We start from the raw sequence: 13,824 nt of genomic DNA on the forward strand, positions 1-13,824 counted from the left end.
CTGTCTCTCACTTTGGCCTCAAGGGGCCAGTAGCCATTGCCCATGGCTGTTTTTTCTCTCCCCATAGTCAGCATTTTCAAGGTTGGGAGCTGGAAGGGATGGCACCCAGTGCAGGAGCCCTCTCTGTAGCTCGTCCACACACCGGATCTACCTGTGGCCGGTGGGTGGGGGAAGGCTGAAGGCTGAGGCCCAGGTCCAGTTCCGTCTCCCAGATTGGGCTGAACATGCATACATGGGTGACAAAGATGCCTCTCTTCCTCTGGGATGGGGCAGTAACTTCAGGCTATGTGATTTGTCTCTCCAAAGTCACCGGGAGTTCAGGGGATCAATCTTATTTAATGATTGTATGAGGGAGGAGGTAGAGCTGGTTAATGTTTGTCTGGTTCCTCTTGGGCTGTGGGCCATATCTGGCTCCAGCCCTGGGCTCTTTGTCCCTCCCCTGGACTGGGCTGACAGTACCTAGTGACATAGTGCAGACACGCCTGCAGACATTCCCTGGGAAAGGGCAGCAGCAGCCAGGTGAGGAAGCTGCGGGCTGAGGGACGTGGGCCCAGGGGCTGGTGTGGCCCAGGAGGGAAGAAGTGGGGGTTGGGGAGAGGTTTGGGTCTTGCCTTCTCCTGGGCTCAGCATTCAGCCACTTAGATACCTTCTGTGTTTCCCTCTGAGCTGGACTGAGGCACCTCCTACCCGGGTGCCAGGCTTGCTTAGTCTTTCTCTGTAGCCCCCATCTCATCCTTTTCCCAGGCTCAGTGTTGCTTCTGCTCTCACTCTTTTTTGCCCAGGCAAGAATCACCCTCATCCCCAAAGGGTCAAATCCCCAGAAAGATTGGAGGGGGCCCCCAGGCTCAGGGTGGCTAAGTTTATATCTTTAAGACATTTCCTGCCACACAGGGTTAGGGTTCAGTGGGGGCCGCTGGGCACTGCCAGGTGCTGTTTTCCTTCCCTGATTAGAAGGCTAACCAGGCGTGCAACCAACATAGGGGCTGCGGGCGGATGAATACAGCACACTCGGTAGGCACAGAGGACCAGCCAGCCAGGCCAAGGTTTGGGAGCATGCATTTCCATTTTCTTGAGGGAGGCAGGGAGACTCAAGCTGAGCTTGGAGTAACTGATGACTGGGAGATCTAAAGGATGGGTAGCCCCCTAGTTGTTTGAAAGTTGTTCCATCTGTTGGGAATGGCACGGCAGAATGCACGGACTTAGAAAATGAGATGAGAGGAGAATAGCGACAAGATGGGTTTGAATGGAGAGAAGTATAGAGGTGGATGCAGCAGAGCAATGGGGAAGGGACCCAGGCTTTGATGAGGGGCCAACATGAGCCTTAATCTGAGTTCCAGCACTGGCTTACCAGCTGTGTGATAAATTACTCAGCTTCTTTGAGTCTCCATTGCTTCATCTGTGAACTGAAGACAATAACTCACAGCTCACAGGTTTGTTGTGAGGATAAGAGTTAAGGAACAGACTACTCCTAGCACAGAATAGGTATTCCCTAAGTGGTGGCTGCTATAATAAGCCCAAGTAGAGAGCAACAGGAAGTCAGAGAGTTGATGGAGGAGTAAAAGGGTGTAGTCCCAACAGTGAGAAAGGGAGCTGATATTACCATGTGGAAAGATCATGGCAGAGTGAGAGAAGGAGAAAACTGGAATGAGCTAGACGGGCCCTGACCCAAGCCTGTCCACAGGATACATATGACAGTGTGGAGGGAACAGTGCAGTGACTGAGGTGCTGTGGAACCACAGGCTGGAGGCAGGGAAGAGAAGCGGGTGAAGAGGGAGAGGGATGGAGGGGTTTGGTCTTAGCCACACCAAATTGATGAAGGCAGCTGGAAACTCAGAAGAAAATCTGAAAAAACGTCCCCTGTCCTTTCTTGCCAGAGGCTGCCTGTGAAATGGGGGAGGGAGTATGGAGTCTGAGGCTGAGTGTAACCCCATTTAGCCAAGCCAGGCCCCTCTTTCCCAAACCAAAAAGATACAAGGATTTCCCATAGTTGGAAGGAGGGACAGGAAAGAGGTAGGAGCAGAAAGAGATAGACTTGAATGTGTGTGTGTACACGCATACACACGCATGCAGGCACATGTGGAAAGGAATGCGGAGAACAGTTTTTGAGTTCTGAGATCTAATTGATCTCAGAATGCAGTGTCCTTAAAGGATGAAAGGCTGCCAAGGTACAAAGACTTTGAGGTCAGAGGAAAACAAATTTGAAATTTGACTCTACCATTTAGCAGAAGTGCAGTTGTCATTGAGGTAAGTTGTTTAATTTCTCTGAGCCTCACCTTCTCTGTCTGAGAAGTGGGTATAATATTAGTTGGAGGGACTAAGGACAATCTCCTGATTTTGACCTGTGCTTGAGTGCTTGGGCAAATCTGGATCTGAGGACAAGGGCAGAGCCAGACAGGGTCAGAGAAATCTTGTCTAATTAAACACAGGAGCCAAACATGCCTGGAGCAACACAGAGCATATCAACACCTGGACTTTAACCCAAAGTCACAAAAACAGTTTGGATTTCAAAATCAGGTAACTCCCATGAATGTTTTTGAAATGAAACCCTTGAGGTACTGATGTTGACATAGGGATCAGCTCTTTCTAAACGGAGAGCAAAAATTGAGATCTCAGTGCTCACACAAGGGTCCTTAGGTGCTCTAAAGGGAGCTTCTGGCTATGTCCCAGAGGGCTCAAGAAGATGGGAGGTGGAGAGCTAAAAGAACCTAGAAACTCAGGGGTGGCCAGGCTGTCTGTGAGGCATCCCTAAACGACAGAGAGAAGAGAACAGCTGAAGTTCGCTTTGGGGTTTGAGGAAGCAGCCAGAGAAAGGTAAGGAGGGGGAAACAGAACAAATCTGGAGGCAACTGAAAGCCCTGGGAAGGGAGGAGAGGAGAAGAGTTGTCAGTTATAGGAAAGAAGAGAAGGGCTAGAGGAGAATAAAAGTCAGACCAATCTTCAATCTCTCTGTTTCTTAAAAGCACTCACAGAAAGAAAAATTATAATTGTATCTGAGGCAGCAAAGCTTCTGGGAAAAAACATGGGCTCTGGAGTCAGCTTGTGTCTCTGTGTGTGCGTGTGTGTGTGTGTGCATGTGTGTTAGTCGCTAAGTCGTGTCTGACTCTTTGTAACCTGCCAGGCTCCTCTGCCCATGGGATTCTCCAGGCAAGAATTCTAGAGTGGGTTGCCGTTCCCTTCTCCAGGGGATCTTCCCGACCCAGGGATCAAACCTGCGCCTCCTGCATCTCTTGCACTGCAGGCAGACTTTACCACTGAGCCACCAGGGAGTCAGCTTGATCTGGCTCAAAACTCCCAGCTCTGGCATGTACTCACCACATGAACCTTGTGACACTGAGATAAGTCCCTTCACCTTTGTCTACCTCAGTTTCCTCATCTGTGACATGAGGGTTGCAAATAACACCTACCTCTCAGGGTTCTTTTGAGGTCTACAGGAGATGGTGTGCAAGGGCCTGGCAGAGAGCAGGGGCTTGGGAAATGGTTATTCTTAACAATATGCTCCTCCACCACCTATTTTGACTCTAACAGGTCTCATTGGATGAAGCATTTCTTTCCATTGTACCTCCTGTACCGGCTCTGCCTTCAGAATCCCAGGGTTGGGAGAAAGGGCACCTGTGTTCCTGCTTTTCCCGCACTGGTTTAGGCCCACAGCATGAACTGACTGAGGCTTTTTTTTTTTTTTTTTAAGCTGCATGAAGAAACCTTGTGCAGACTATCCCTTTACCCCTTAGTTTCTTTCATTCCGCTCCCCCAACTTTTCTTGGGCTTCTCTGGTGGCTCAGTGGTAAAGAATCCGTCTGCCAATGCAGGAGATGCAAGAGACCTGGGTTCGATTTGTAGGTTGGGACGATCCCCTGAGAAGAAAATGGCAACCTGCTCCAGTATTCTTGCCTGGAAAAACCCATGGACAGAAAAACCCAACCCATGGCTGGCTATAGTCCATGGGGTCACAAAAGAGTCTGCCATGACTTTATGACTAAATAACAACAAATTTTTCTAGCTACTAATACCCTCCCCCTTCCCCCTACAACAGCGAGGACCACCCAGAACTTGCCACAAAGTTCAGGCCTTATGTTCTCACAGCTAGTTCCTGGCTTGCAGCATGATCTTGTAATGGCAGACAAGGTGGGATGTAGAAGGAAGCCACCTCCCCTTGCCTAAGAGACAGAGGGGAATTTCTTCCCTAGAGCAACTGGCAAGCTCAGGAAACCAGGAGTTACAATATATACTTGACCCGCGGGCAGGGCAGCAACAGAATGGTCTGTTCTATTTCAGACAGACTCTATAGGTCAACAGCAGCATTGGGAAGAAATAAAGAGGGATATTGGGTTTGGCAAACCACTTAGTTCCCCCCCAAACCACATTGTTTTCTCTTCTTGATAAGGTTTTACTTCCCTTGATCACCAACCATGAAATTGGAGCTGAGCTAAGAACTTTTACAGGTTGCTTCATTGAACCTCACAATAACACTGGGTATGAACCTCATTTATAGATGTGCACACAGACTCAAAGGTTTGGTAACTTACCCCAAAGTCATAGTAGATTAAAAAAAAAAAAAAAAAAAACCTGAAGCTAGGTGGCTCTTATCTTTTCCATCTTCTAACCTTCTTCTGTTTGCTTGGTTAACTTGCCTTTTCCTTCTGGCTTGTCCTCACTTGGCCATCCTCTGTACGGGCTCAAGAAGAGATGGTCAGGCTTTGCTCCATGACTTTGGGATCGGACTGCACTCACAGGTTAGCAGCTTCCTTGCTTCTTGTGTTTTTATGGGTAGCCTTGCTTCTGTTGCTGTTGTTGTCATCATTAACAGCTAGCCTACACTTCGGGGAACACCATCTGCAAAAGCACAAAGACTGTACCATGCAAAGAGCTTAGACTTCTGCTTCAGACACTTTTGTGTTTCATCCTACTCAGACACTTCAGCTGTGTGACCTTAAGTGAGTTACTTAACTTATCTGGGCTTCAGTTTCCTCAGCTGGAAAGACTGGGGTAGTAGTCCTTAGAGGCTTGCTAAGTGGGTCAAAAGAAAGAATATATGGGAAAATACTTAGCACAGTTCCTAGCTTGATAAAAGTGAGCTCCTTTTCCTAACCTCAGGCTCACCCATATCCTGGAGGGGATTTAAGCCAGAAAAAATCCTGCTGAATCTAAGTTTCTAGTAGAGTCATGGGAGAGTGCCTTAGGCCAGAGGCTTCTGGTTCCCCTGGGTCCCATCTTACATGCACCTGTCCTTGTTCCGTCTTCCCCCCCGCTGTGGCCATTCTTCTGGTGGGGCTATGGGGTGGGTGCGGCGATGGACCGGGCGGGCACAGAACAGGTGGGTGCAGGCTGGGTGTCCGGCGCTGGGACACAAGTGCTCTGTGTGTAGGGTGGGCGGAAGTCAGGGCGTTTGATCTGAATTCTAAAGGGCGTTGTTCAGAGCCCCACAAAGGTCCCATTGTGCAGACACTGGGTATAAAGCAGCATATGACTCCCCAGCACCGGGCGGTGATGAATTGGGACGCAGGCGCGAACCCAGGGACCACTCCCCCTGCATAGACATGAGACCATAGGGAACCTGTCTGGGTGGCCTCAGGGATAGGCGCTCCCCAAGGTAACGGGGCTTTGTTGGGTTTAGCCCAGGTCCAAACTTAAGGAGCTGGGGGAGGGGAAGCTAAAGAGGATGGCTGATGGCAGAACAAGATGGGCCTGGCAAGGAAGGGCAGGAGAGGAGAGAATGTTGGATGAAGGTGGAGAAGAGAGATGGGGCTCAGGGAGGTCAAGTCATCAAGTGAATGAGTGAGGAGGAAAAGAAAGAGAAGGAGAGGCTGGCAAGGGAGAGGGAGTGGTGAGAAAAGCTATGACTCTCCTTCTTCCTTTCTTGTCACTGGCTCTTGGAAGGGTTGGGGGGAAGTGTCAGGCAGTGTTATGGAGCCTGGCTTTCCACCCCAGCTTTCTGACAGCTTGTTCTGTGGCTCATGTTTTGCAGGTGTGAATGAGGCAGGATGAATTGGACGGGTTTGTACACCTTGCTCAGCGGCGTGAATCGGCATTCTACTGCCATTGGCCGAGTATGGCTCTCTGTCATCTTCATCTTCAGAATCATGGTGCTGGTGGTGGCTGCCGAGAGCGTGTGGGGTGATGAGAAGTCTTCCTTCATCTGCAACACCCTCCAGCCTGGCTGCAATAGTGTCTGCTACGACCACTTTTTCCCCATTTCCCACGTGCGTCTGTGGTCTCTGCAGCTCATCTTGGTGTCCACCCCAGCTCTCCTCGTGGCCATGCACGTGGCACACCAGCAGCACATTGAAAAGAAAATGCTTCGACTTGAGGGCCACGGCGACCCCCTGCACCTGGAGGAGGTGAAGAGGCACAAGGTCCACATCTCAGGGACACTGTGGTGGACCTATGTGATCAGCGTGGTCTTCCGGCTGTTGTTCGAGGCTGCTTTCATGTATGTCTTTTATCTGCTCTACCCTGGCTACGCCATGGTGCGGCTGGTCAAGTGTGATGCCTACCCCTGCCCCAACACAGTGGACTGCTTCGTGTCCCGCCCCACAGAGAAAACCATCTTCACGGTCTTCATGCTGGCCGCCTCAGGCATCTGCATCATCCTCAATGTGGCCGAGGTGGTGTACCTCATCTTCCGGGCCTGTGCCCGCCGAGCCCAGCGCCGCTCCAATCCACCCTCCCGCAAGGGCTCAGGGGGCTTCGGCCATCGCCTCTCACCTGAATACAAGCAGAATGAGATCAACAAGCTGCTGAGTGAGCAGGACGGCTCCCTGAAAGACATACTGCGCCGCAGCCCCGGCACCGGGGCTGGGCTGGCTGAGAAGAGTGACCGCTGCTCGGCCTGCTGATGCCACAGACCAGGCAACCTCCCATCCTGCCCCCTACCCCTGTCCTGCCCCAGGCCTGCCCCTCCTTCTCCCCTGCCAGTGTGCAGGCCTCTGCCTGCTAGGGGTTGCTCCATCAAAACTTTCCTTCCCTCCCTACTTCCCTTCCTCCCCAGGGCCTTCTGCCTCAGGGCCTGAAGGTGTGGGGAGCTGGAGGCCACCCACGCCAGCACTCAAGGCTACCGGGGGTGCAGGCAGCTCTCGTTGCCTGCACCCCTTCCTCTTCCCTCTCCCTCTCCCTGGGACCACTGGGGACCAGAGGTGGGATGCTCTGACAACATCTCCAATTATGAAACTAATCTTAACCCCGTGCTGTCAGATACCCTATTTCTGGAGTCACATTGGTGGGGAGGGATGTGGGCAAGTGGAGTGGAGGGAGGGTACTGTGGACGTGTGGGTGGGGAAGGGAGGGTAGCAAACGAAAGAAAAGGAGGAACAGTGCTTGCTGGCCCTGAGGAAAAGGAGGACATATCTGGGGTGGAGGAGCTAGGGAGGGAGAAGCAGGCAGATAAGCTGGAGTGGGGGTTGGTCAGGGTTGCCTTTGCCTCTAGTCCCCAAGGCCTCTCTGCCTGAAATGTTACACATTAAACAGGATTTTACAGTAAACGAAGAGGTGGCTTGTGTGTTTGTGAAGTTCTTTCTCCTGCAATCTCTGACCACCCCCTGGATGAGCTGGCCTTGGCTTTTTGCTGATCAAGAAAGAAATGGGAAAAGAAAGAGAGCAATTTGAGTAGCTGAAGCTACCAAGGAGGGACTGCCGCGCATATCCCACTACCTCACAGGCCAGGCACAACCAGGCCCAGAGCCATTCTCTCCTGTTTTTTGTTTGGTTTGGGTTCTTTTGCCCCCGTTTTAAAATAACAGCTTTATTGGACTCTAATTCACTCATCCCTTTCTCTGACTGATTTTTTTCATCCATTTTAAGTATGTAGATAATATATTGAGTTTGGGTAATTTTGTGCAGTTTTGTCAACATGACCACAATCTATTATAAAACATCTACATGCCCTCAAAAAGTTTCCTTGGGCACCTTCCTCTGATTTTAAAAAGATTAAAATGACAACTCCCTCTGGAAAGACAGGAAATGATGGAGAAAGTTCACAAGTCTGAGAGGGTAACATACATCACCTTGGCGAGGCCTGTCCCCTGCACTCCTGGGAGGAAATATGGCCTGTCCTCCCTCAAAACTGAGCCTTCACTGCCTATGGATGCTCTCCAAGCCACCCACTGGATTGCACAGTGACTCTGACCCCTTTTCTCAGATGGTAGCCCTAATTCTACCCTTCTCCCCAGTTTCCTTCCCTCAGGAATCAATGCCTCTCACCACAGAGATGTCTCTAACACAGGTTAAGCATTTCATAGCAGCAGTTTCCTCAGCATCACTCACCCAAGCAAGAGGTATCTCCCCTCTTTCCCTGGGGGGCTGTGGTGGGAAGAGCCCCAGGCTGGCACTTGATAAAGCTGGGGTCGAGTCTTGGTTCTGTCACTTAGTAGCAAGGTATTCCCTTCTGCAAGCTTCAGCTTTCATATGAGCAAACAAGGGCTGGCCCAGAACCTTTCTAAGCTTCCTTTGACACTCTGGGCTCCATGGATTCCCCAAAGCCTCCCCCAGTCTCATGAGGGTTCCCTGTTGCAGAGTCACTGCCCTCACCAATGGCCCCTAGGAGTAAAAGTTTCCCCTACAGTGGGTTTCTCCCTTCAGCTTCCCTACCTCTTACCAGAAAAAATTATTTGCTACTCCCTTTCAGAGAATGCTGACTCCCTGTGGGAAGTATGTCAGAAAGGAAGAGAAAATCAGGCATAATCTTATCAGAATTGTTCTCTAGAAACAGTCTTTTTCCTTCAGACAGAAAGCCTGGGAGGGTTCCTCATTCAAGGAGGTTTCTCCTTTAGAAAAGAAAGGAGTGCACAAATATTCCTTTCTCACACACTTTGCAATCCTGAAAAAGAGTTTCCTCCTCTCTTAAAAGACAGACATTTCTTTCCTGCAAGAAATCTCCTTCCTTAGTAAACCGACAGCTACTGTCAGAGGAGAGGTCCCATCCCCTCACAGTGAGTGGAGATTTCTTATCTTATTGAAATACATTCTCCCTCCCTCCACAACACAACACAACAAACAACAGCACCTCCTTTCTGTCCAAAAGGCCAAAGAAAGTTTTTAAAATTCCATCCTGGTTCAACAAAGGAACTTCATACCCTTCCCACATTGAGAAATGTTAAATCTATCACCTCAGAAATCTAGTTTCTCTTCAGATTCTAAGAATTCCCCTTGGAAAGGGGTTCCATCTCCAGATCAAGACTTTCCTCTCCAGGGGGCAGTGGTGGGACAATAAAGCTACTGGGCTGGGTGTTCCAGACAAAAGGACACTTTCTCTTGTGTGTTGTGAAACAGGTGCATGCATGTGTGCTCAGCTGCTCAGTCGTGTCCGACTCTTTGTGACCCCATGGACTGTAGCCTGCCAGGCTATTCTACCCATAGGATTTTCCTGGCAAGAATACTGGAGTGGGTTGCCATTTCTTCCTCTAGGGGATCTTCCCGACCCAGGAATCAAACCCACATCTTGTGCACTGGCAGGCGGATTCTTTGCCACTGAGTACCTGGGAAGGTGGGAGCAGACCAAAGGAAGTTTGAGGGGGGCTGGTGTACATAATATATATAGCAAAGAGGGAGGTGGGTACAGCAGACTAACCCTAGGACTGACTTTTTTATTTGAGGTTATGTCACAAACATGTAAGGGTTTCTTATACAGGAGGCAAGTGGGGCTTAGTACTTGCCACACTGAAGACACCCAGTAGAGCAACTGTAGTAGTGAAGATGGCAATGAAATTAGGAAACCTACTTCTAGCCCCTGGCAACTTCATACTTATCCTGAGTCTCAGCTTCATCATCTGAAATATAAGGCTCTCTACCTCTTTCACAGAGCTTTTGTGAGACTCAAACAAGGTATGTTCAAAAGCTGGTTATACACTGTAAAAGTAAGGGACAATAGTATCATCAGCACCGAGACCACAGCCTTAGGGCATGCTAGAACTCGATGAGCCAGAAAGGAGTGAGGCTGGTTCAGCCAGGTTGGAGCTAGTGGAAGGAACTTGGCAATGAAGGGTTTTCCCAGGGAATGGACAGCAGTCTAAACAGCAAAGTCCAGGAGATGTCACAAACTTCTTTTGAGCATGACCCATTCAAGGGTAAATATTCAAGGGGTGTGATCTGAGGGTGGAAAAGGCTTGACATTCTCCCTCACGGTACTAGTACTTCTTAGAGACATTTCTGGTCTTTTTAGAGCATCTGTGTGTGCTGAGATACCAGGAGCTGGGGGCAAAGGAACAGAGTCAGCTCCTGGATGAAGGGACTGGTTGAACTAGGAGAGTAGTCAAGGCCCCAGCCAGCTGAGTTGGGATTTCAAAGCAGGCTGCAGTCTCCATAGAGAATTGGCATGGCAACCATGAACTGATTCGGATGCCCAATCAGATAGCCTGGGTGCACACAGTGGTGGCTAGAGGGGAATGCTTGCTCCATTTACTGATTCCACAATACGTAAATGCCAGACTTGACCTGTGAGACAGAATGGGCTATAAAAGCCCACCAAGCTAGGCTCCCTTTGATTCCTGGACTAGGCCAGTCTGAACCTGTCAGGTGGGGAAAGGATTGGGGCACTTAGGGAGGGAGAATAAAGCGGGCAGAAACCATACAGATATCTGAAAGGGTATGGTGTTGTCTTCAGAGTTAGATAAACAATCTGGTATGAAGGATTTGAGGAGGGAAATGGCTAGATGGGAGGTAGGACAGATAAACTGTGACCTGTTAATAATGGGCCTTGTATGTCACTATAAGGCATTAAGACTGTTCTATAGTTGAGTTTTGAGTAAGGGAGGGCCACCTTCAGATTTGCAGTGTGGGAGCTCACTCTGGCAGCTGCAGAGACAGTGGATTGGTGGTTGGAAAAATGAGGGGAAGAATGACTGGCCATGGGACTGTGGCAATAGCCCAAGTAGGGCCTGTGGGACTTGGACAATGGCAGGAGGAGTTAAGAGGACACAAATGTAAGAGACCCTTTGGACGCAGGATTGACACCAGGACTTGATGTCTGAGTGTGGCGAGACTGAGGAGCCAAAGATCATTTGGAGATTTCCTCCCCCTTCCTTGACTGGCAGACTCCTAATCATTGAAGACTCAGCTCAAAGGTCAGTTCCTAATATGAAACCTTCAACTCTCTTCTCCTTGCACCCTCCCCCCAACCCCTCAGAAAGAAGGAGTCCTCCCCGCATTCTGAATTCCTGCAGGATGTTGTAGTAGTATGTGTTGATTAGAGTTCTTATCAAACTGTGTGGTAATTACTTGCATAATCTTAGCACACAGTAAGTGCTTAGTCTGTTGAATTAAGGGCAGTAGGAAAGAGGATATAGGCATGTGCAAAGGCTCAGGGTCTTGAAAGAGTGGAGTGTGTTCTAGAGCAAAGAATGCCTGGGATGGGGCTCAGGGTGTGATAGGGAATAAGACTGGCAATTCAGGCAGGGGCCAGGCCATGAAGGGTCTCATATGCTATGTGTAGAAATTTACACAGGAGTTTGAACTCTTAACTATCACAGGTAGGTATGCTTCTTTTTTAAAAGTTAGGTCCCTGCTAGTGTGGGTGCATGCTAAGTTGCTTCAGCTGTGTCCGACTCTTTGCAACCTTAAGGACTATAGCCCACCAGGCTCCTCTGTCCATGGGTTTCTCCAGGCAAGAATACTGGAATAGGTGGCCATACCCTCCTCCAGGGGATCTTCCTGACCCAGGGATCAAGCCCATGTTTCTTATATCTCCTGCATTGGCAGGTGGATTCTTTACCACTATGCCACCTAGGAAGCCCAGGCTCCTACTAGACTTGTAGGCAATTCTGTACTCATCATGGTAGGCAGACTGGAGATACTGAGGAGATTAAGGTCAGGGCAGACCTTGCACAACTTGATGCATTAAGGTTGACGGAGAACTATGGAAGAAAGGGCAGAGCGATTTGACAGTGGACTTCAAAGAGAAAGGGTAATTTATTCAGGATGGTGAACAACTGTTCTCCATGTCAACTGAAGACCCTCTGAAAAGTCAGTACAGCATAGTGACCTTTGCCAAGTTGTTTGGCCACTCCATGCCTCAGTTTCCTCTTCTGTAAAATAGAGATAATAATAGTACATCTATCACAGGGCTGCAGTGAGGATCAAATGCACTCATTACATAAAAGACACTTAGAATAGTACCTAGTTGATAGTAAGTTCTATGCAAGTGTCTGTTTTTATTTCCTCCTGCCATCTTTGCCATCCTCCAAAGATTCACCAAGAAAAAGAAATGCAAAAAGGCAAAATGGTTGTCTGAGGAGGCCTTACAAATATCTGTGAAAAGAAGAGAAGTGACAGGCAAAGGAGAAAAGAAAAGATATACCCATTTGAATGCAGAGTTCCAAAGAATAGCAAGGAGAGATAAGAAAGCCTTCCTCAGTGATCAATGCAAAGAAATAGAGGGAAAAAATAGAATGGGAAAGACTAGAGATCTCTTCAAGAAAATCAGAGATACCAAGGGAACATTTCATGCAAAGATGGGCTCAATAAAGGAGAGAAATGGTAGGGACCTAACAGAAGCGGAAGATATTAAGAAGAAGTGGCAAGAATACACAGAACTATACAAAAAAAGATCTTCATGACCCAGATAACCACGGTGGTGTGATCACTCACCTAGAGCTAGACATCCTGGAGTGTGAAGTCAAGTGGGCCTTAGGAAGCATGTCTATGAACAAAACTAGTGGAGGTAATGAAATTCCAGTTGAGCTATCTCAAATCTTAAAAGATGATGCTGTGAAAGTGCTGTACTCAATATGCCAGCAAATTTGGAAAACTCAGCAGTGGCCGCAGGACTGGAAAAGGTCAGTTTTCATCCCAATTCCAAAGAAAGGCAATGCCAAAGAATGCTCTAACTACCACACAATTGCACTCATCTCACATGATAGCAAAGTAACGCTCAAAATTCTCCAAGCCAGGCTTCAACAGTGTGTGAACCGTGAACTTCCAGACATTCAAGCTAGATTTAGAAAAGGCAGAGGAACCAGAGATCAAATTGTCAACATCTGTTGGATCATCGAAAGAGCAAGAGAGTTCCAGAAAAGCATGTACTTCTGCTTTATTGACTATGCCAAAGCCTTTGACTGTGTGGATCACAATAAACTGTGGAAAATTCTTAAAGAGATGGGAATACCAGATCACCTGACCTGCCTCTTGAGAAATCTGTTTGCAGGTCAGGAAGCAACAGCTAGAACTGGACATGGAACAACAGACTGGTTTCAAATCGGGAAAGGAGTACGTCAAGGCTGTATATCGTCACCGTGCTTATGTAACTTATATGCAGAGTACATCATGAGAAATGCTGGGCTGGATGAAGCACAAGCTGGAATCAAGATTGCCAGGAGAAACATCAATAACCTCACATATGCAGATGACACCACCCTTATGGCAGAAAGCAAAGAAGAACTAAAGAGCCTCTTGATGAAAGTGAAAAAAGAGAGTGAACAAGTTGGCTTAAAACTCAACATTCAGAAAACTAAGATCATGGCATCCAGTCCCATCACTTCATGGCAAATAGATGGGGAAACAGTGGAAGCAGTGGCTGACTTATTTTCTGGGGCTCCAAAATCACTGCAGATGGTGACTGCAGCCATGAAATTAAAAGACCCTTGCTCATTGGAAGAAAAGTTATGACCAACCTAGACAGCATATTAAAAAGCAGAGACATTACTTTGCCAGCAAAGGTCCATCTAGTCAAAGCTATGGTTTTTCTAGTAGTCATGTATGGATGTAAGAGTTGGACTATAAAGAAGGCTGAGCACCGAAGAATTGATGCTTTGGTGTTGGAGAAGACTCTTGAGAGTCCCTTCGACTGCAAGGAGATCCAATCAGTCCATCCTAAAGGAATTCAGTCCTGAATATTCATTG

The 13,824-nt window shown here is 48.5% G+C and overlaps 1 protein-coding gene across 8 annotated transcripts; it reads left to right on the plus strand.

The window, feature by feature from the left end:
- Nucleotides 1-486: 486 nt before the first annotated feature.
- GJB1 (gap junction protein beta 1) lies at nucleotides 487-7,475 on the plus strand. Of its 8 annotated transcripts, none has more exons than XM_086389986.1 (3): nucleotides 487-519; nucleotides 2,427-2,514; nucleotides 5,963-7,475. In XM_086389986.1, exon 3 carries the CDS (start codon nucleotides 5,979-5,981, stop codon nucleotides 6,831-6,833), a length of 855 nt encoding a protein of 284 aa, XP_086246112.1. In that variant the 5' UTR covers nucleotides 487-519; nucleotides 2,427-2,514; nucleotides 5,963-5,978; the 3' UTR covers nucleotides 6,834-7,475. The 8 variants fall into 8 exon arrangements, with proteins under 8 accessions (XP_086246112.1, XP_086246109.1, XP_086246113.1 ...); XM_086389983.1 differs by lacking the exon at nucleotides 2,427-2,514 and adding an exon at nucleotides 4,382-4,931; XM_086389987.1 differs by lacking the exon at nucleotides 2,427-2,514 and adding an exon at nucleotides 4,382-4,730.
- Nucleotides 7,476-13,824: the final 6,349 nt, after the last annotated feature.

The sequence above is a fragment of the Bos grunniens genome, chromosome X, assembly GCF_055505025.1.
Source record: "Bos grunniens cultivar Pamir isolate PY7600 chromosome X, Bosgru_T2T1.0, whole genome shotgun sequence".
In the NCBI taxonomy this organism is placed as follows: domain Eukaryota; kingdom Metazoa; phylum Chordata; class Mammalia; order Artiodactyla; family Bovidae; genus Bos; species Bos grunniens.